General features: G+C 42.5%; 2 protein-coding genes across 2 annotated transcripts in view; one reads left to right on the forward strand and one right to left on the reverse strand.

The window, feature by feature from the left end:
* The window catches only part of PTPN14 (protein tyrosine phosphatase non-receptor type 14), a 121,294-nt gene extending 102,217 nt beyond the window's left edge, over nucleotides 1-19,077 (forward strand). Inside the window, exons 16-19 of the mRNA XM_063328466.1 lie at nucleotides 3,664-3,792; nucleotides 4,714-4,948; nucleotides 7,150-7,313; nucleotides 12,148-19,077. Coding sequence (XP_063184536.1) covers nucleotides 3,664-3,792; nucleotides 4,714-4,948; nucleotides 7,150-7,313; nucleotides 12,148-12,276 — 657 coding nt within the window. The 3' untranslated portion in view covers nucleotides 12,277-19,077. The remainder of the gene's footprint in view (nucleotides 1-3,663; nucleotides 3,793-4,713; nucleotides 4,949-7,149; nucleotides 7,314-12,147) is intronic.
* Nucleotides 19,078-20,252: 1,175 nt separating this feature from the next.
* SMYD2 (SET and MYND domain containing 2) overlaps nucleotides 20,253-21,865 on the reverse strand; it is a 30,318-nt gene continuing 28,705 nt past the window's right edge. Inside the window, exon 12 of the mRNA XM_063328467.1 lies at nucleotides 20,253-20,669. Coding sequence (XP_063184537.1) covers nucleotides 20,589-20,669 — 81 coding nt within the window. The 3' untranslated portion in view covers nucleotides 20,253-20,588. The remainder of the gene's footprint in view (nucleotides 20,670-21,865) is intronic.

The following is a 21,865-nucleotide window of genomic DNA, read 5'->3' on the forward strand; positions in this document are numbered from 1 at the left end:
GATCAGCCCCAATACCTATGACGTAGTGTGGTTGTCATGACCCTGTACCTGAAAGAAAGAGCAGCTAAGTGCAGGGCAAGGAGATGTGACTCCTAGAGTGGAATATATTCAGAGTTTCCAACACTGGAAGCTGTCAAGAGACACAAGCAGCTACTGGCAGACTTTGTCTACTCGGTCAGTATGTGTTCTGATAGATCAGTCCCAATAGCCTCGCAGGCCACTGTGGGACTACACCAACCCATGCAGAATGAGTCCCTGCAACTGACTGGTGCAGCCTGAAAGAAATACTGCACAAGGTTTGACTGATGTATTTTTCTATTTACTAGCATATAGGATAAGATTTTTAAAAAGGATGTAGCTTCATCCATGCAGTTCCATGTCCAAAGAAAAAGTATTTGGTTATGAGTAATGCAAGTTCACATAGATACAGCAATTATATATTTATAAATAACATCTTTCTTCCTTTTATAATAAGAGTTGAGTGATTTAAAAAAAAAAAAATCTAAGTATGTGTTGATAAAGAGAACACCTTACTAACGAGATCCCTGTGTCTCTGGATACTGCATTCGACTTCTGTGTTTCAGAATAAGTCTTTTATCAAGACACTTCAAATTTCTTCTTGTAATTCAATGTAGAAATAACTTAAGATACGATCTGACTCTGTTACTTACAAATGTGGCCAGTTTCAACAGTGAACTATCCTGCGGTGGCTGCAGATGCTTGTTTTTCTTTATGCTTCCAGTACTATTTGCAAAGTCCTTTGTTGGCTTTTACTCTACTCTGAGAGAAGTAACAGCACTCGTCTCCCTCAGATGACAGATTCTCTTGTCAGAGAGGCCTGTCTGCTTTTTCTCATTGTCAAAATCTGAATTAAAAAAAATAATCAAAAATAATAAATAACACATCTTGTTAAATTAATATTTTCGGGGAGTAAAAGCCGTTTAAAGAGACTTGCTGGCCACCTTGGTTGTGATTTACAGTGTTAAATGCTGTTGATTCAAAACACTTTCTGAACCAGGATCCTGGCAGGTTATCACTTTTCTACATAGCCTGGTAGGTAGCAGATACTGAGTTTTTGCATAATCGGACGTTGCCATGATGATGGATTTCTGAGCCCAAAATTTTTCATCTACTTTGTTAGAAGGCCAAAAAAAAAAAGAGATTCCTAACATAAATTATGCCCACAAAGCAATACTAGCCAGAAAACCAGTTTGGGTCCACATTTTACCTTTGTGTCAGTGTTGGACACTCATGCATCTCGCATTCATAGAGCACCCAGGAACACGCACAAATGTTTTAGCACATGACAGTGGTCCTTGCCAGTATTTTCCTCTCGCACTCGTAACGGCGCGTATGAAAGCCAAGCAGATGCGCTTTTGCTTAGAAGGTGAAATCGCATCTGCAAAATTTACCTCGGTAGCACAGTGCGTGTGTGTATTTGCAGCCCTATATTCAATTTTTAATATCCTGCAGTCAGAGCATTAGAATGCAGTAAACATTCCAGGCATCCCATTCCCTCCAGACTATTTATGGTCCTTTCATATCATGTGCCAGGAGGCTGGATATTTGGACCAGAAGTCAGCAGACAAAGAAAACTCCTATATCATCCTGATAAGATCCATGCCTGGAGGATTCCAGCTCAGTCTGCGAGCCCCCGGTTTTACAGTATTTCTCTGCTTATTTACCATTGGCCTTTTGCTGTTAAGATACTAAAATCGTTCTCTATACCAGAGAGAAAAACTGTAATTCAATTTATGGATTAAGCAAAAAATTTCTTAAGAGCGCTTCATCTGACTGTTTGGGTTAGGTCACTATTAACTTAAAAAGCTGAGTAATACTCCACCAACACTCAGGACTGCAGACGAGCATGCAAGCGCCAGACCAGTCCAAGTGCAAGACGCCAGCTGGCGCTGCGCAGTTTGTATTTATTCCCACCTAGTACAAGAAGTTGGGGAGTTTACTTGTATTGGTCTTGCAGTGTTTAACCATCGTTCACGGAGGAGAATGCTGCATAGTGTGAAATAAGAAAAGGAGCTGGTGTACAGGGTTGAAACCCATTTTCAGTGCAGCGAAACATTCGTTATCGTACAAACACTGCGTTAGTTACAGGTGTAAAAACCCAAGTAAGTCAGCTTAATGAACAGCTGTTCGAATAACAAATAAATTTATTCTACTTCTGAAAATGTATTCAAAGACACGTACCTCAAACGTAGTATATGCTTAAACCTGTCAGAGTTATTGATTGTTCCTTGTAGTGTTGTCCACCAGCACCTTGATATTTATGGATGTGTCAGCATTTCTGTTGTAAATCTTCTCCTCTGGGATTTATATCTTTGTTGTGAGAAGTGGCTCTGGGCTAACATGTGGAATTAAGAGGTCTTAGCCTGAGAAGGAAAAAGTATTTTAATTTTCCAAAATAATTAGTTCATCTGTGTTTCCTTTTTGCTGGCAAGCACACTTTAAAATCTAGTAGCTCTAGAAATGGTTTGGCTTTTTACCTAGAATGTTGAAAAAAAATTTTTTTGTATAAACCTTTCCTGATGTTTAGCAAATAACCTATCATAAAATAATAATTTTTTACACACTAGTGAATTTTTTTTTTATTATTAACTGCCTAAGTATGAAGATCTTTCTTAGTCAGGTAAATGATGCAGTGTTTTATACTGGTTAACTCCAAGGTACTGCTGGGTCTCTTCAGGACACTACGTAATTTATAGTGTGTAAATCTGTGTTAGTGCTTTAAAAATAATTTCATTACGTGTTGTGATGCAAATACACAAATATTTCTATAAGATGTTGTTGGTAATCCAGTTATGTATTGGGACATAGACTTACATGACTACAGCTTTAGATAATTTTAAATTTCACATGGCATTTGAAAGCCATTTAATGTGCTGGATTTACGTTACAGTAGTTTGCAGCTTCTGAACTGAAGAACCCGAGATGAGTGAAGAAGAGTAGGTTGAAATGAAGCCTTCCTTGATCTCATCACTAGCTGGCAACAGGCCTATCTGAGCTCTGTGTTATGAACAGTGTGGGGGCACAACAGCATCCTCTGGGGGCAGCTTGGTCCCATCTTCAACAGTGATCAGTGTAGTGAGAGTCTGTTTAAGGAATTATTTTTTTGCCTAGAGTGGAAAATAATTGAGGGAGGTCCTAAACAGCAGAGGCCTTTAGCCGTCCTTGTGCAAATGTCCTCTGCATTCAGGCTTTTTACACCACTGTGTGTTCATTTGCAGGAATGCGATGCCTTTTTAACACTTCCTCTGGTGCTCATTTTTTCTTTCATCATGGGTCTGTCACCAAGCCCAGGGAAGTCAGTCAGCTGCTTAAGCCATATCAGAAAGAGGGCCTCCAAAAAAAATATATTTTTTTTTTCATCTGTATGATCCAGATGCAGTGGCAAGAAAAATAGATGACATTTTGCTCAAAGCTTTATGTTTATGGGCATCAAGAAAGGACTTGGAAGCACCAAAGATTGTGTTTTGTCAGATTTGCTCTTATCAAAAGGATGATTCTTGTCAGAATTTTGAACAGAAGTGGAAGAACAAAGAAGTAAAGGTTTCATTATGGTCTCTTTTGTTCAAACGGCAGTTCTGGCAGAGATGCTGCTGAGAATTTGGGCACTGACTGTATTTTTATTTTTTTTTTCCTTACTCCCAGGTTACTGTAGGTGGAGAGGAGTGGCACTACATTGCTACCCAAGGGCCTCTGCCCCACACGTGCCATGACTTCTGGCAGATGGTGTGGGAACAGGGGGTGAATGTTATAGCCATGGTCACAGCTGAAGAGGTACGTGAAATCACAGAATAGTTCTTTCTGATGTGAGCAAATCTGTTATCATTACTTCCCACTCCAGTAACCTGTTTTTTCTGTCAACAACCCTTTTTCCTCTTGTTCCGTTTGAACATATGTTTGGACCGCTATACTACTATACTTCGTAACTTTCTGATACTCAGTTTGGCAAATACTAAAGCGAAACAAGCAGAACCCCCTCTTCCCCCTGCTTCACTTCAGTTCAGCCAAAGCAAACAAAGATGTTTCCATTGGAATGTGAGAGCACTGAACTGCTCCCGGTTAAAATGACACAGACTTCCACCCCATCCAAGGCCAGTCCTGCATACCGTCACTCTTATCAGCTGAAAAGACACCAGAAGCCGTTGTTTCTGTAGAAGTGTCCATTTAAAAAGAAAAAAAAAATCTTTCTATTCTTATGCCAAGCAAAACAGTTTTTTCTATTGTAATCCAAGAACTATGTGCTATGTTATAAAAACTGGCACACGTTGCTAACTAACGCTGCGTTCTGCTTTATGCCGGGTTGCTTCTAGCAAACACAGGGAGTGCCATAGCACATCAAGTCACTGTCCAGTCCCCAAGGCTGATCAACAATAGATACTTCAAAGTTGCTGAAGAGAATCTCCTTCCATTTAGAGGAAAGACTCACCCAGGAGGACAATATTTACCAGAGTGTCATAAGCAGTAGATGGCTTTTGCCACGAGACAAGAGTCGGTTCTTCAAACATTTTTACACTTAGAAATATTATATGGCTGAGTTTTAATGATATTTTCTTTACTTTGTGGGATGCTTCTTGCTCTTTCAGTAATTTGAAATAAGAATACTTGGCTTATCTGCAGTGTTTTATGCCCTCTGTTTATAGAGAATTATAATTGCAGGAACTAATGCTTATTTTTAATTGTTTTTTGATTATTAAGGAGGGAGGAAGAAGTAAGAGTCATCGTTATTGGCCTAAACTGGGCTCTAAGCACAGCTCAGCCACTTACGGGAAGTTCAAGGTGACAACTAAGTTCCGCACGGACTCCGGCTGCTATGCAACTACTGGTCTGAAGGTCAAACATCTTCTCTCCGGACAAGAGAGGACAGTGTGGCACTTGCAGTATACTGACTGGCCAGACCATGGGTGTCCAGAAGAAGTCCAAGGCTTTTTATGTAAGATTTCTTTAACTTGCTTGATAAAATACATTGAGGAAAGGGTTGCTTACACTGCGTTCAGTTCACTGCACCTAGTCAGAGCTGGCATTGATATTAAGTGGTTATTCCTGTGGCATAGAAAGGTCTCAACTACGTTGTACCTTGTTGCGATTTGGAGGGAAAAAAAGTGGGATTCAAGAGGTAGGAGATAAGGTGATTGAAGGTTTTTGTCCCTGAAAGATCTGACATAACAGGAAGAGAAATCAGGGACAGCAGCAGTGCTACAGACTCGAGAAATTTTAAATAATAGGTTACCTCAGCTGGCTGATGTGTCAGTGTAAGTTATTGCCACTTCCCACCTACCTAATGAGCGTAGGAGATAGTAGGCTGCACACAAATGTGATTAGAGAGGTCTGGGTGAGGGAGGTTCAAACGTTAGTGAAATACGGCACAACTCCTCCAGTTTCATAGGAAGCCCTTGTGGCTGACAAGGCAGCATTTAGTAGTCCAGAAGCACTGGACTTGTTGCAAAAGAGCAGAGGGCTACGTCACGTATGCAGTAAGTCTGAACTCACTGCCACTCTTCTAACCACATGTACCCAGGCAATGTGAAGGGCCTTCCCAATTAAATATCGTCCTGGTTCATGCATTTCTGAAAATACAGCCATTATATTAATCTGTAATTAGTTAATAGCGCTTCCTGCTTCTTACCAAGCAATAAACACTGCCATATTAAGTAATAGGAATGCAACCATTATTTAACTAAAGCCACATCTCTGGCATTACAGCAGTATGATGCAGAGATCTTTAATAAGTTACCACTGAAGGAGTTTGTACATGGTGTGCTGATGTGTTGGAGATGCCTGCCCTCTTAGTTCCTGAAAGCTTTGCAGCTGCAGCAGCGTAGCGTAGCTTAGTGTTGCAGCTGAGTCTTCCCTCAGCAAGGCCCGTTAGTTCCACTTCAGTCTTGACACAGCGACAGTCCCTTAGTGATCCACTCTCCTTTCTGTGATACAAGCTTCATGTAAATAACATGTTCATCTTCTCCCAGTTCTGTCATCAGGGCAGAAAATAAAAATGACATTTCAGCTTTGGCAAAGGAGTCCCATGGGATCTGTCTTTAAGGCAAAGCTATTGCCCAATTCCTAGTTTGTTTTGTACTTTGTTTCTCCTACCAACCCATGTAGCTGTGTTTGGGCGTGGGAGTAATTGGAACCTGATTCTCCCCATTTCCTCTGTCCCATTGTTTGCCACCACGAACAGTCCCATTTCACTGGGTGCAATAAAATGCAGCTTTTCTGATGTTGGTAGGCCTCCAGCCACAGCCTGCCTGTGTTGAAAGGACTGCTCAGGCTGCAGTGCCACGACACCAAGAGTAGGGCAGGAGAGTTTGGCTCAGATCTCACTTCCCACTCTGACTAGCGGGAAGCTAAGTGTCTAAGAGTCTCTATATCTAGATATATCTTTCTAGGTGAGGTCCATCATCTTTGTCATGCATCTAGACCATGCTGAAATGATGTTTAGAGGTCAGAGTTGTGTTTTATGGTGTGTTTATCTGACCAGATGAGCTTCCAGTATGTACATTCTCTGTGCAGTTTGACAGTAGAATGCATTGGACAACAGTAGGATGTGCCACACAAGACAACTGTTCTTGATTCGTGCGCTTTTTCTAGAAATGGCTTCAGGGAAAATTAAGACAGTGAGCTCCCAGAAGGGCTCATAGCTGTTGAGAAACAACCCTGAGCAGAGAGGTGGGTGAGATTTTGTCTCACTCGAGAAGGGAGAAGGGAGGGCGGGGGAAACAGGGCAGATGGATGCTCGCTTCCCATCTGATATTGGCTTTGACAGGCAGTAGTTTCAATGGGACTTAGCTGTTGTTTTGATCCCAGCCTGTTAATAGCAGGAATTGCTGTAAGTAATGTCTAGAATCATCTGCTTAGGGGACCTGGAGATTTGCAGAGGGGAAAACAGAATTTAATTTTTTAAAAGAACTATTTAATTTAAAGGAGTAGACTCCCAAGTAATAATTGACACCCAGCTGGTACTTGCTGGATTCAGTGCTGCTCAGCACACCCTGGCCAAGATAATTAGTATATTGTAAAAAAATGTAAATTATTGCCACTTTGACAAAGAATGACTTTTCCATATTCTTTTTCCCCCCAGTTTTCACATTTTAGACATATAGATGTTTGCAACCTTGTCTGCGTTTTACCTTGCAGCTTACTTGGAGGAGATACAGTCGGTGCGTCGCCATACCAACAGTGTGTTGGATAGCAGCAACAACTGCAACCCTCCCATCGTGGTTCACTGCAGCGCAGGGGTAGGAAGGACCGGAGTGGTTATCCTGACAGAACTCATGATTGGGTGCTTGGAGCATAACGAAGTAAGTCAGCTTCTTTCTCAAGACAAACCCTTAGCTCCTTTCTTGACTAACCAGCCACATTTCTGAGGTTAAAATTAAAAGGCATTTGAAGTGCTTTGCTTTCTTTCTGTTACCTTTGTGAGACAAGGGCTTTAAACGCAAGAGGCAGAGATTTCCCAAGGCAGGTTACTTGTAGTTTTCTGTTGAGTTGATATTATGCATTTTTTATTAGTATTATTTTAATACATTCAAAATTAGGGCTTTTTTTTCCTCTCTTTTAAGAATTTAGTCTAATTCATACCTGTATTTAATTAACAGTCTAGAGGCAGCGTGTTTACAAGGACTGCATGAGAGAAGCTGGAGAATAATGTCAGCTTCCTTGCTCTTAACTAACGTTTTCTGCTCTCTAAATTCACTCCTTGGACTCCCACCTCTCTTTTGTATTGTCTCTGATCTCATCTGGAATGAAACTTAACTGTGTCTTAAGAAAAAGGTGTGGGTAATGTTGGGGAATGGGGCTTTAGGAACTGCAGCCAATATTAACAAGACTAGTAATACAGTCTGGAGTTCAGTAAAAGAGCACCAGCAGAGTAACCATGTGTAGCAACTTGCTTTTCATCTGTGTCCCGTGTGGCTGGAGAACTGTCCAGGAAGAACATCACATCTTGAATAACAACGTGCCACACGCTTTCAACATGGCAGCTATAGAAACCGGGGATTTCTGTTGCCAAAGAAACTGCTCAAAGACCAAAACGTCTTGTAGAGATAAGAATGCAGCAAGAGTGACAAATAGACATGTATCATCTGTCTCTCCTATTAATCATCCACTGGATGAGTTCCTTGAAATTCAGGGAAGACTGGATGTATGCACCTGAAATGCTCACCTATTTCCCATGTTACTATAGAGGAGTTACAGTTTGGGGCCTTTCTGTGAAAGGCACTATGCAAAGTACAGGTTTCTGGCTCATTCAAAAATGTGAGTCCTAAAGCAGGCAAGTACCAGTGCACTTTCCTCTTCATCGCTATTTTTAAAAAAGTTGATGCAAGAAGTCATTTTTTTTTGTTCTCTACTCTGTTATCCCCCTCCACCAGCTTGTCGTCCTGTAGTTACAAGATCCCCTAGAGATCCTGGGCTCAGCTCAGCTGAGATGAACCTCTTCCAACTCTGGTTGGGCCTCACCAGAGGTGAAGCTGGCCTGTAGATGTGTGTCGTAATTTGCACTTTTTTCCTTTCCTTTTTATTTGGGCGTGGAAGGGGAAGGAGGAAGGCCCAGACAGAAAGGACCCACAGGTATGCGATTTGGGAATCCTGCAGCCTTCCTGTGCCTGCCGCTGCTCAATAACTGCTCCCGTGTGGAGCAACGGCTCTGACTCTGGAGCCTGCTCGACTTCTTTCCTTACGCACTGGCATCTGGAAGTGACGGCTTCTGTTGTTCACACAGCAGCCATGCAATTTCTGCACGCAGGAGGAAATCTGGATAGTTACAAGAGCCATACCTGAATCGGCTGAGAGCGTCAGTGTAGCTGTGGCTGCTTTATAGTAGCCTCTATATGCTAATGGTGTGCCAGGAACAAACACTAACAGTTGCGCAACGCGTTCTGGCCACCTCAGTTTGTCTGCGGTTTACAGAAGTCATCTATTTGGCAAAGAGTAGCTGAGTAGCAAGTGAAGATAAAGGCGGTACCTCAACATCTTAAGCATGGGGGTGAGCCTTGGCGTTTGGAAGAATTCTCATCAGCTTCACTAGGAGCTGATGGTAGCGCTCAATAATAAGGGATTTCTCTGATGTCCCTTAATTAAAGCATTCTTTTGTCTTGATTAATGGTGGAAATCATCATTAATATTAAAGACAATTTTCCTTAAGGGCTTTGTTGCTCTGGACTGTGCGAAGTTAATATTTTTGGTTTGTTAAAACCTAATTAAAAAAAATAATTAACGATCTTAACGTTTTGTTATTAGTTAATCACGTTTTCAGTTTGTGACAGATACTGTGTTCTGCACAGAGAGGGTTCCTTTTCATGCAGCAATTTCACTGGTTTATTTTGAAGTAGGATTAATTGGGTCTTTTTCTGAAATAAAATCAGTTATTACTTAAAGTGCTTTAGTCCTATGAATTGGTTGATTTCCTCAGAAGCGTCCTAGTAAGTAGGTGTATCAACGTTAACGTTTCAGAGGTGAAGGAAAAAAGGGGAGGGAGGCTGAAAATCCTGATACAAACCATCTTGGAAAGTCTGCAGCAGTGCTGGAACTAAAACCAGAACTTTTGAGTTTGGTGTTTCAGGTTTAGGTAAAAAGCCATGTTTAATTCAATTCTATACAGCTTCTGTCGCTGTGGCTTCTGGGCAATTGCTGGTTGAATCTAAAGCTGTGTAGCTCATTGCAGGGATATAGTTCCAGTAACTTGCTATATGGTAAGTAATATGTCACATCATTACATTCTTACTGATGTAGATGCACAGAACAAGAAAGTAGTTGAGATCCTGCTCTACCGACTTCTAGTTTGGACTTGGCACTGGGACATTAACTTATGATTGCAGCTGCTGCGCGTTTTCATAGGGGAGATCTTTTAGTTTGGGAGTCAGAAGCGAGTAGCATTTCTGTTTGTTCTTTTTGCAAATGCCACCCCTAGCAAAGCATTACGTGTCTCTTTTTGACATGTGAGTTGTGATGAGGGTGAGTTTGAAGATTCTGCTTACCTGGAGTGACGTGCTAAGTTGACTACAGTGAGGTCGAATAGGCAGGATGGGCTTTTCTTTCATTTCTGAGATAAGTCAAAGCCTAATCCGTGTTGAGGAGGTGCACGGGTCACCGCGTGCTCAGTAAAAATCAACGAGCTGTCAAGGACTGAACTGCTGAGAGGGGAACGTGGTTGTGCAGGTCGAAGCTGGCCTGCATTTCTGTTGCAGTTGTTCAGGTGAGATCAGGTTCCGCGTGACTCTGCTCAGCAAGGACCGCGTGGCTTTCGTAAGCATCCGAGTCCATGGAGAGGCCTTCTCCGAGTTACCTGAGTTAACTGGAAAGCGCTTACATTTTCCTGTGCACCCATTTGAAAATAATATGCCATTACTCATCACAAACCTTCACGCTTGTTGACTCTCTAGAGGTGTCCTTTTATAACAGCTTGTAGGGGTATGTGGCAGAATATTTGGCCTTGTTTTCAGAAAGTGATAGCCTATGGGTTAGGGCTTGTTTGCACAGAATGGAGATTCTGAGGTTTGTATATACTGACAGAAATTGGTATGATAAAATCACAGCAGCATGATTTTATTTTAAACTTTCCGGAAAACTTCCAGTGTGCATGGAAGCAGACTCCATGCTCAGTTGCACCTCCACGGGGTAGCAGCAATCTTAATTCATTTCTCTCTCCATTTGTCCAGGCGCTGTGCTTGTAACGTTTCTGAACTCAGACGAAAGACTTTTTAAGTTCCTTTTCGTTTCAGGAATGACAAACTGGCATTACAAAGTGCAGTTTGTGTTGCCTGACAGAGTAACTATTCTTCAGTTTTATATCTTGAACTGCTTAAGACCTTCCTCAAAAATAGTGTGTATCTTAGTGCTTGTGTTTACTGCTGCCATAGAAAATTAATTCGTATCCCTCATCTTGGGTCATATTACACACTCTTTGAGTTTGAGCCTGGCAGGCTGAGCTTCACAGCTCAATGACTTCTGAATAGCTGCTCGTGTGTACCTGTTTTAACAGATAAAACACAATAAATGCCGGAGATACGATGGTAACACCTAATGAAAATTGCCGTGATTTCTAACGCTTTACCTCATGGTGCTCTGTTTCACACAACTCATTCGTTTTTTGATTTGGATCGTTATGGGGTGCCTGTGCCCCAGTGTGCTCCGTGAGTTTAGGGATGTTCTTTCACAGCGGATCTCCTGATCCATCCCCACTTACTGTGCTTTAGTTCCTGTTGCAGAGCATTTTCAGGGCACATGAGTGAGTTTCTTTTAGATGAAACTGTGCCTACTTGGAGAACACCTAATGTGTCCCAGCTGCTAGTGGACGTTCAGTAGATGGCAACAGATCAATGCTGGCCTGAAGTCTGAAGAACATGTATTGTGGGTACTGGGTCCTTGTTTCACTTCACTGGTGTATTTCTTCTGGAGCATTATTTACTAGCACAGACTTGGCTGTGTGAGGTCAGGTGTCAGAGTTTCTGGATCTTTTGGTGACAGTGAGTTCCCTCCTCACTTAGTGAAAGGGTCGGTATGTTTGCCTGCACTTTAGTTTTGTCTGAAGAACCTTTGTAATGATCCTGATGCCTGCTCGCCCTTTGAAAAATCTCTCAGATCCTCCCTCCGTGAATGAGTTTGACCATGGATGAGAGCGCAGCGTGCACGTGGCCGCAGGGCCTGTTGATGCGCTCAGTGGTAGAGTCTGAAATTACCTATATAATCTTGGCTGTTTAAATTTTGTAGTAGACCTTCCTGCTATATCTAGCCTTTAACCTGAGATAATACGATATATTGGGTTTATTTTACTGGGCTGAAAAGAGGTATGCTGAAACAGAAAAAACTCCAAAGAGAAGCAGCCCTTTATCCTGCGTTCAGTTGATGATCCGCTGAGAGGTAATCAGTGGCAGGCAACTGGAAGACAAGTCCAGAAATTCCTGTAAGCTTTAGTGGGGGAAGTATTGGATGCACAGTAACCCCTATATACTACTGTAATACTCCTTGAAATTAAAGTTGGTAAAAAAATCGTATCATTTCACTGCAGTTAGTTATAATGCATTACGCTACGTCATTACGATACAGTTCCCTGTGTCAGATACCAGGTATTTGAGACAATAATTGTTCGATTTAATGAACCTACATCCTTATGCTTCTTTTTGCTTTGCTTTACAGAAAGTGGACGTTCCCGTGATGCTGAGACACCTGCGGGAGCAGAGAATGTTTATGATCCAGACCATAGCCCAGTACAAGTTTGTCTATCAAGTGCTCATCCAGTTCCTGCAAAACTCCAGACTTATTTAATCTTTTGAAACATCCCAGACACAGCTTTGTGGATCTGACTGAACCTTACTGATGAACAAGGGGAACTGCCTTGACAACACTGTGTGCATATATTGCGCTTCTTAAAGTTGTCTTGAAAGTAAGGAATGATTGTTCTTTACTAGAGTCTCCCATGGATTATTTTATACAAGATATAATTTATTTTTCTTGGAATAACTTGTGAATTGCTTTAATAACTTGTAAAACTTATAGCGACCTTGAAATTGAACCACATTTGACGTGACTGGTCTGCATTGTAACATGTCCGTAAGGAAAGCAATCCTTTGTAAAGGTAGTTTACTGGCTTTTATTTTGCTACACAGCTTCTGAAATGAACAGTTACTTGGCAGTGAGCTTTCTCTCACGTAAGAACATTTTGGATCCAGGTGTGTGGCTTCCACGGTAAAAAGAAGACCTGCTAGATGTCAGCCGTGGCTCTGTACGAGTGGAAGCTGAGGGAGATCTGAGCCTCTGCACGTGCAGCAGAGCACATTACAGAGGGCTCAAACACAGGCCATTGTGAGGGCAGAGAGTTTCGGGTGCTAAACTGTTGAAATTCCCCAAGAATACCAGTTTTAGATTAGTCCTTGAAAAAAGCAATATTGGATCTTTTAAATGAGGCCTTTGCTACTGTCTGCAGTCCTTGAAGGGGTTCCTTAGAGTTGAAGCAGTGCAGGGTGAAGTGCAGTGACCCAGAGCAGGCCGAAGTCAGTGAATGAGTCTTTCTGGTAACTGTAGTGGGCTGTGGGTTGAACAGCAGAATTTCAACTAAATGCAGCTGAAAAAAACCTCAGATCAAGCACCTTCTCATGAATTACCCTGAAAGTTCATTGCCTTGAGGCTCACCTCCTGTAGAAAGGGAACCTCATTTAAGTTAGGCATCTCCAGTTGCCTTTGTTTCCCCTGTGAAATACTGTCTTCATCACCGTTACCGTTGTACTTTCTAGTTATTTGAACTTTGTCAAAATGATCAACGTGGTCTTTCTTCCACATCTGAGTTCTCCAGATAGTGACCCTTGAGAGCTTTAGCTCAGAGTCTGCCTTGATTCTTCCCCCATCGCTGCCTCGTGGTTTATGAACGCATGGAGCCGTCTGCCTTTCAGTATTGGCAAACCTCGCTTTGTTAGGGTCTTTTTTTGCACTAAATTCCACGGATCGTCTCTCTTCTCTGTCTGGTCACTTTGCATTCTCCCTCCTATTTATTATTACTATTTCATGCTGGTAGTGTTCAGGTATTCCAGTTAGGATGAGGAGGATGTTGTTTAAATCCATAAAGGAGAAGCAATCCTTGCCTGAAGTTTACAATCGGAACAGAAAAGGGAAGCAAACCTCCACCGCTGCATAACTAGGGCACAGATTCTTAACTGGCTCGCCCTAGGCCAACCATGAAATCTATGACAGAGCTAAGAAGAAATCCACATGTCCTGGAAGTATCTCAGCAGTTAGACCCGTCCTCCTCTCTCTTCCTCATCCTCTGTCCCTCGGCATTGCCTCGCTGTTTTGCGCAACTTAGTGCGTATTCCTTTCTCCCAGCTGTTTATTTCACTGGAGTAAATCACATCATGGATTACGTTGCAGTGTGTGCATGGTAGCATTTACTTACAGTTATTTAAAAATGAGAGTAACCGCACTTTTAAAAAATATAAAAAGAAAAAAAAAAAAAGCTTTAGCAAGTTGTGGCGGGAGTCCCACAGTTATTTGTGCTGTAAGAGACGGGAAGTTAAATTCCTGCACTGAGGCTGCTCCCCTCCTCACACCGACTCCTCTTGCCCTCGGGCGGGCGGCCCAGCCCTGCTTCGACTCGGTGGTCCTATTGGATCGCTAGGGAATGGATCAGGCTGGAGAAGAGCCTTGGAGGGCCCGGGCCCTCTGTCTCTATCCCCTTTACAGTTGGATAGGCTTGCACAGGGTCACGTCCAGTTTCAACAATCTCCAAGGGTGGAGATTTCACAGCCTCGTGGGGCGCCTGATGCAGCACAGTTACTCTTGTCACGGTAAAGTTATCTTTCTTGGTATCCCTTTCCCAGATAAATTTCATCTTTTAGTCCCATCGCTTTTCCATTGCATTCCCACCTCTGAACCCCGTGTCAATGTCTGAAGGCCTAAGCCTACAAGCACTCCCAAATTCAGCACTAAAGGGTCCTACACACCTACCTTTCCCTAAAATCAGTGGGAGCTTAATCTAAGGCTCTGTAACAGAATGTTTCTTAAATGTATTTAAAACAGCGCTGTCATTATTTGGCACTCTGCAGTACAGGCCTAACGAGGTGACAAGGATTCTGGTGGAGACTTCTAGCTACCAAGAAGTGGTGAGGAGTTATTTAGTTGTAATATCTCCACCATTTTCCTTTTAGGGATCAGTTCAGTCAACTTCAGTTTTCCTCTAATTTCTTCTGCCAACGCCAACATATCTCTTGTTAAATTAGCAGCAACCATTTAAAGTCTTTTCAGCGGCATCTGCATGATAATTACACAGAGATGCTTTATATCTGGGAAACAAGCCAAGGAATAAACCTTGAAGCAAAGTGTATTAAATTAGTTATCTCGTTATAGCTTTTTGAATAATTTCCTAATGATGAATTAAGTTTGAACTCAGAGCTGTCAAGTCCCATTGCTCCACTTGGATGTGAGAAGTAGAAAATCAGGAGGGAAAAGAAACTGTTCCTCTGTCTTACTATTGAGCTCTTCTTGGCCGAAGCGTGTCCTTCTCTTCCTACAGTCGGCACAGGGAAGTTATTGCGTACGAGAATGTAAAGAGCTGTGTTTGAAAGGAAGAAAATTAAGCAAATGTTTTCTTATGCAAAGATGCATCATAGGTGTCTCAGAAAAATATTAATTACAAAATGGCACCAAAACTCCTTTCCAAATTAAGTCAGTGCCTATTAATGAGCCAAATAAGTGGCCACATAGTAAACAATCATTTCCAATTAACTCCTAACGTGGCTGGTACGGTAGACAGAAGCCAAAGTGACTAACTTTTTCCCTTTCATTGTCAAAGAATGGTAATTTTAAACTTTTCCTTTCATCTGACTTCAATGTATTTTTTCTTGCTAGATTTTATCTTGATGAGATCTGCTAATATCATACGTGAATTGGGCTGGTGCGTGTCTTCAGAGGCTCCTTTCCACCCCAGCTTGCAACCAAACCTCAGCGTGCCGATGTTTTATGATTGAAATGTGATAGTTTTGTAGGGGAAAAATTGAACCTTCTGACTTTGAACCTGTTGTCGTTTTATCAGGCCTGAATTGCTGGGGCAGTATTTCCTAACCTTTAGGGAGTGACAGGAAAATGCGTTTTGCATCCAATTTCATTAGTCATAGCAGGAACGAACGCGTGAGACTTAAAGCAACAGTCCCGTTTCGCTTCTGTCCTGCAGGCTGTAACGGCAGAGTCCCTTCGTAGCAAAGGAGGACAGTTTGGGGTTGCTCTCTGTTGTGTTGCGTGTTTTCTAACATCAAAGCATGACAGCGAGTAGGTTCTAAGAGACCGGTTTCATCCACTTGGAGTAACGCTTGTATTGAAAATCTTGCAAAGATGCATCGTGGGTCAATGAATGGAGCTGCACCTTGAAGTCTGACACAAGCCGTTGTCTTCCAAGGCGCCCACGTTGATGTCTGGCACGTTTAGCTTACGCTCCCTGACTCTGTCTAAAGAGAGAACTTGGAGCAGACGAGTAAGTCTGACTTGGGAATCCATTGTGTGTGTGTTCCTTCTTGTGCATTTTTCATCTATATTTAATACCCCTTTTTTTTCTTTTTCTTTCTTTCTTTAAACTCTTACCAATGATAGTATTGAGGTTTCTGGCATCAAATTTTTGGTTAAAGTTACGGTCTGAGCATTTCATGCCTAACATTGTCCGATCGGGGATGGGAGAGATGACGGCCGAGTTCTGACGCTGCTCAGTGCTGTGGGCGTCCTGTTTCCGTCCTCCACAGGCTGCTCTGGAGGATGGTGGGCATTAGCTGCTCAGGCCCTACTTGTCCCAGCTCCTCCACTGGCCTGCTGTGCCATCTCTTGTCCTTGATTACCTGAGTAAAGATGAAGCTTGTTCCCACAAACTTCATCGTATGTAGGTATATAGGGACCCTAAATGCTCAGCCTTACTGGAAATACCTTTCCCCTAAACGTAGTTTCAGCTGGCAGGAGACACATCTGTGAGAACTTACTCAACCTGCTGCTGAAATGCGGTCCTTTTATAAAAAGTATATTGAAGGACATTTCTGGTCCGTTTTATTTAGATCAGGTGCCTCAGCTACAAATATTTTTAAATATTTGCATTATTTTAAGAGCTTTTTTTAAAAAAATCACTTTCTTGTAAACAGACAAATGCAAATGGCAAAACATAGATTGGAAAGGCATGAGTTAAGTCTCAGTGCTTCAATAGAGATGGTCATTTTAAGCTGATACATTATGTTGTGTTTTTTTTTTTTTAACCAATACCTGCTATGTCTGTGTAGCCCACGAATGACCCTAAAATAAATACTGATGGGCAATCCCGTACTTGGATGTACCACGCAAATCTATGGGGAAAATTCGGCAGCTACTGACTGCTGCGTGCTCAACAGCTGATGTCCCCCACCGGTCTCCTGGGAGGGGATGACGCCTGAATTAGCTGCTGTCAGTCTCGCTAACGGTTTGTGAACCGCGAGCTCGGAAAGTGGGAAGCATCAGTATGGCTGGTATCTGCTGTAGCAGCTCTCATGCACCACTCAGAGAGGTCAGAGTTAAATTTTGCTCCTTGTCTTTATGGAAAAGGATGCTTTACATCCAGAGAGCAAGGGTGGCATCCGCTGCAGGAAATAAAGGATGCATCACCTTGAAAGAGCAAATACCCGGAACTGGCCTTGAAGGGGAAGCGCTGCACGAAAACGTCATTTGGCCACCCCTCTATGAAAACAGATCTAAATCTGCTGATGGATAGTCCGAGGGAGTTTGGAGATGGGTTTTGATGCCAACAACAGGAAGGTTGTAAGTCCAAAACCCCAAAGGCAACTGTTCCCCAGCTCGTTCTTAGCCTCCTAGAGAGGTTTTCTTGTAGAATCTGGTGCTGTGGGAACTACAGATGCCATCCCAGTCTTTAGAGAGGAGGACATTACCGATGCAGCTGCGCCCAGCCTTGGCGTGCAGGGATTGTGGTCTGAGGAAGGGAACAGCTGCCTGCTTGGGCTGTTGGGCGAACAACAGAAGATGGAGCTCTTCACCATAGATAAGCTACTGTCCCATTGTGAAGCAAGACATTTAGCGCACAGGTGAAAACCAGCAATGTTTATATAAATATTTAAAGTAAATAAATGTTGTCAGTGTTTTTAGAGTATCTTAGACTACAGTCCCCTTGGTTCCTCTCAGCCATTTTTTAGCTGGTGTTTTTGTTTGAAGTTTTGCCGCCTGTGCTTTATGTGTGCCCTTGCTTGGAGTTTCCCACGTGCTACAACAGCAGGACTTTGCCTTTGGAGGGTGAACTGGAAGTCAGTGGTAAAATAGCAGCTTTCACTGAAAGCACTATTTAACAGCAAGGGAAAGACCAATATAGTGCTTAATAGTTTTACTACTCCAGATCACCTGGGTAAGGATTTGGTGTTTTGGACACTCAGCTCCATGTATTTCAGGGGCAGTGTTCCCTGATGAGGCAGGCAGGAATAAAGGAGGAAGGCTTCCTACAAAATACTGCCACGGCAGGCTGGAGATCACACTCTGTCTTGGAGTCAGTTGACACGTAAGGAAGTGTCCCATCTAGAAGAGGGTGCTCAGCCCCTCTAACACCTGGCAACCCGTCCTTTAGGGGCTTCCTGAGGAGAAAGTTATATCCCGCTTACTGTGTTGAATAACTCGTGATGGATCCATCTTCCATGAAGCGCATTACCTTTTCTTTAGAACCCGTTTATTCCTCTGGCCTTCATGATGTCCTGTGTTGGTGAGTTCCACAACTTAATTATACATTACTGTCTATGAGACCTTCCTTTTTTGTGTATGTTAAATGAAAGTATTTTCTTGCTGCTACTCGATCTTTAAAAGAAAACAAATCTTTAGTGCCAGAAACATTGTTAATAGGATGTTTGTCCTATTAAGATTGCTCCACATGGAAAATATGTTTTCCTCATTAGTCAAGTACCTTTCTTTGGCTATTTTACAAAGGAAAAAAGTTTACATATGCAGATGACTGTAATATTCCCATATATAATTGTGTGGGACATGTGTTAAATGAAATAACACGTTTTAAGTTAGTTTTATGTCACTGGATTTTCCTGTCCTGTTTTACTTCAGTATTTTGATGCTTCCTGTTTTATTTGTTCTGTAATTCTGTACATGGCGGTTTAGCACAAAACAGTGACCTGAATCTCACAACCTCATTGTATGTACACATTTTGTAGAGAAACAAGATACCAGTCATATGCCCCTCCTGCCCCCACTCACTCCTGTTAGGGCTGAATGGCAGAACTATTCTATGCTATTGAAAGCCTTTAAAAAAAAATAAATCTATGCATGCTATTTTATATTCTAATGTATTATTCATATCAGTACATAAGCTTATGCTTGTCAGTTTTATCTTGTGTATAGAACTGATTACTTTTGACAGTATTTTTGCACTGTTTCTTTTCTTTCTCTTTTTATAAAGTCCTGTTCAGCATTAATTGACTGCAATAATTTTTTTACCCCTTTCACTGCCTTTGTGTAAATAGTTTCTTACGTGCTTTTGCAAATATGAGAATGTCTTCAGTCACTAAGGTTTTTTTTTTGGTAAGGCTGTCCTTCATATTCACAGTATACAATAAACCATTTTTTTTTTCAAGGAAAATGACGCTCCTGTTCTTTCCTGTACCAGCTTAAGGTGCTGTATTTGCACCTACTGTCTGTGGTAGTTTCCCGTGTTAAACTGGGAGGTGCAGCCGGAGCCGCAGTGAGCTCTGGAGACCCTCCTGTGAAGAGTAATGCAGCCTTCCTGTGCTGGGCTTCTCCCAGTCTTGAATGTTGAAGTACGCTCTGGGCTCTGGCCAGGCTGCCTGAAATGAAGGTACTCTTTCCCTGGCCGAGGGTTTGCTTAACCAGATAAAGTTAGGATGAAAATAGCCTAGGCTTGGCTGTAGCTAAGTGGCCTTGGCTTTCTGGAGCCATGAGATGCGGTGCAGCTTTATGTACTCCAGCAACAATTGCTGGCTGGAGAGCAATGAAAGCTTTCAGCAGAATGAGCTGACAAACCCTTGTCTCCAGCAGTTTTATTTGCAGAGCAGCTCTTACAAGGAAGAAAATATGAAGAAGTTACTAACCAATGGTGATGTGTCTCACTGTCAGCGTACTTTATAAGCTGTGAAAGCAGTAAGGAATGGTCATGGAGTTTGTTGTGCAATGCATTTCAACTTTGGGGATGGAAGTACACAGCCGTGCTCTCCTTCCTCTTCCTCCTCCCGTCATTAAAAGCGATTTCCTGACATTGGGCCTAAATTGAGAAAAATGCCTCAAGTCATATATGGTCAGAGAAAGCAAAGTCCTGGATTTTTTCCTCAGAAAATGTTCTTGTTCCTCTATTAAAAGTAACATAGTAGAACAGTCTTAATCTGCTGGAGGCCAAGGCATAGGAAATAAGAGCTCTCCCCTGCAATAAATTCACCTTAACTTTTAAAGGAGATTAAAAAGGCAGAAGCTGCCCAGTTCACGTCTTGTGCAAGCCTGTGAGCTCTGGGGTAGGTGCTGGCGATCTCCATGCAGCACAGGCCGAGCTGCCAGGTTCCCCGGCTGAGGGCACGGTGGTGGCTTTCCTGCACAACGCGCAGAATTCATCATCCCCCATTCCCCCTTTCTCTCAGCTAAGCCGCTGCAAACAAAAGTGATTTGTGAAAAGAGGAACTGGATACTAAACTAAACAAAAAAAGCACGGCTTTTGATAATTAACTTGTCAGATTAAATGAAATGACTTAGGCAAAAGTAGATGTCACAGAATTATTGTACTCGTGCAAGTGTACAAGTGGAATCTAAGAGGGGTCAAGACCACTTTATTTACTTTACACAAATAAGATGATACATGTTAAAATCCATAAAGAAAAAATGGCCATTTTTGCACAGGAGCTGTCAAAAGGCATAACCTTTAAGAAACCATGGATGCTTCCTTAAAAAAAAGAAAAAAAAAAGGCAATTGTAGATGTGTGGAAGCTAGGAATGTTTCACAAGGCCTAGGTGTGTTTGTCATTCCAATTATAGGACAGAACTGTGTTCATACTCTACCGCTTTTCAAAGCGCTCCTGAAGGTTTCCATAACAAGGCTTTTTAAATAAAGGTTTGAAGGATTGCATAGATTCAAAGGCTCAGTGGTCCTCTAATTCCTTTTTGATCTCTGAAATGTATGGATGATCTTTCCCGTGTGCTACTTCCATGATAGCAATTGCCTATGAAAAGAAAAAAAATATTCACACAATTGATTCCTATATAACACCAGGCTATAAATACTCTCTTTAGAGGTTTGAAACAGTCTGACACCTCTAGCTACTTTTTGTCCCCTTGTAGTCATAAACCCAGTAGGAAATAAAATGAAATTCAAAACTAAGTAATAAAGGTTTTACATTCAGAGAATACATCTTTCATCTTAAAGGATCCCAAAGCACCTTTCAAAATGAGATTCCTGACAAAACTACTTTGAATGCAACCAGCTCCAGGACAGAAAACTGCACGTGGGGTGGGTAATATCCTGGCAGAGGACTTAGCCGGAATCCGAGGGAGCTCTGTTCCTACCCCTTTACCCTTCAGCTGGCAGACAGAGGAGCAGGCCCAGTGCAGAAGTTACGTTAAGGCATTTCAGACTCCATTCTGTAAAACCTCCTCGGGTTCCAGGGGCTACCACTGCTTCACGAAGGAAGCAATGGCTCCGGCAACCACCGAAGTAAAAGCGAGCTCTGGTCAGATGCAGAGAGAGGCTGCTCTGCCCGACTCCCTGCTGTTTCGCCTCCAGCCTGCTCTGGGCCTAAAAGCAAAGGTTTCAGGCAGCCAAACCCATCGACATGCACTTTTCCTGCCACTGTCCCCACTGCACTGGAGAGGGGGTGTAGAGGCGAGACTGCCGCTCCAGCAAAGGACAGCAGTGGCCACAAATGGATGTAACAAAAGGCAGCAGTAGACGGAACTGAAAGAAGAAAGTTCAGAATAAGCCTGAGAATATTTAAAGACCACAGTGCTAAGATAAAGCAAGGAATTGCAGCATCGTAGCCATCAGCGCAGTTAGTCATTTTCTCCTCAGGAAACTTTTATGGAATTATGTCCTTGTATTTGTTAAGTCAGTACAAGAAGAGGCTTTGGTTCCACCTCAGCAGCGGTGAGAAATTACTCCGCTCCCCCTCCTGCCCAAAAGAAGAAAGGAGGCCTTCTGGAAGAGCTGCTTGCAAACTCACAGGGAACAATGGCTTTGTTTTTCCACTAAATCCCAAACATGAGGGGCTGGGATAACTTTGGGCAGTTCCTGTAGGCAGCTTTTGGAAGTGAGTCATTAGAGACTGTTTGCGTTAGGAAGCCAACTATGCCAACAAATCTACCTACGTTCCCACACACCCCCCCAGCCCATGTTCCTACTGGCACAAATCCCAGTGTTAGT

Source organism: Chroicocephalus ridibundus, chromosome 3 (genome assembly GCF_963924245.1).
Source record: "Chroicocephalus ridibundus chromosome 3, bChrRid1.1, whole genome shotgun sequence".
NCBI lineage: Eukaryota > Metazoa > Chordata > Aves > Charadriiformes > Laridae > Chroicocephalus > Chroicocephalus ridibundus.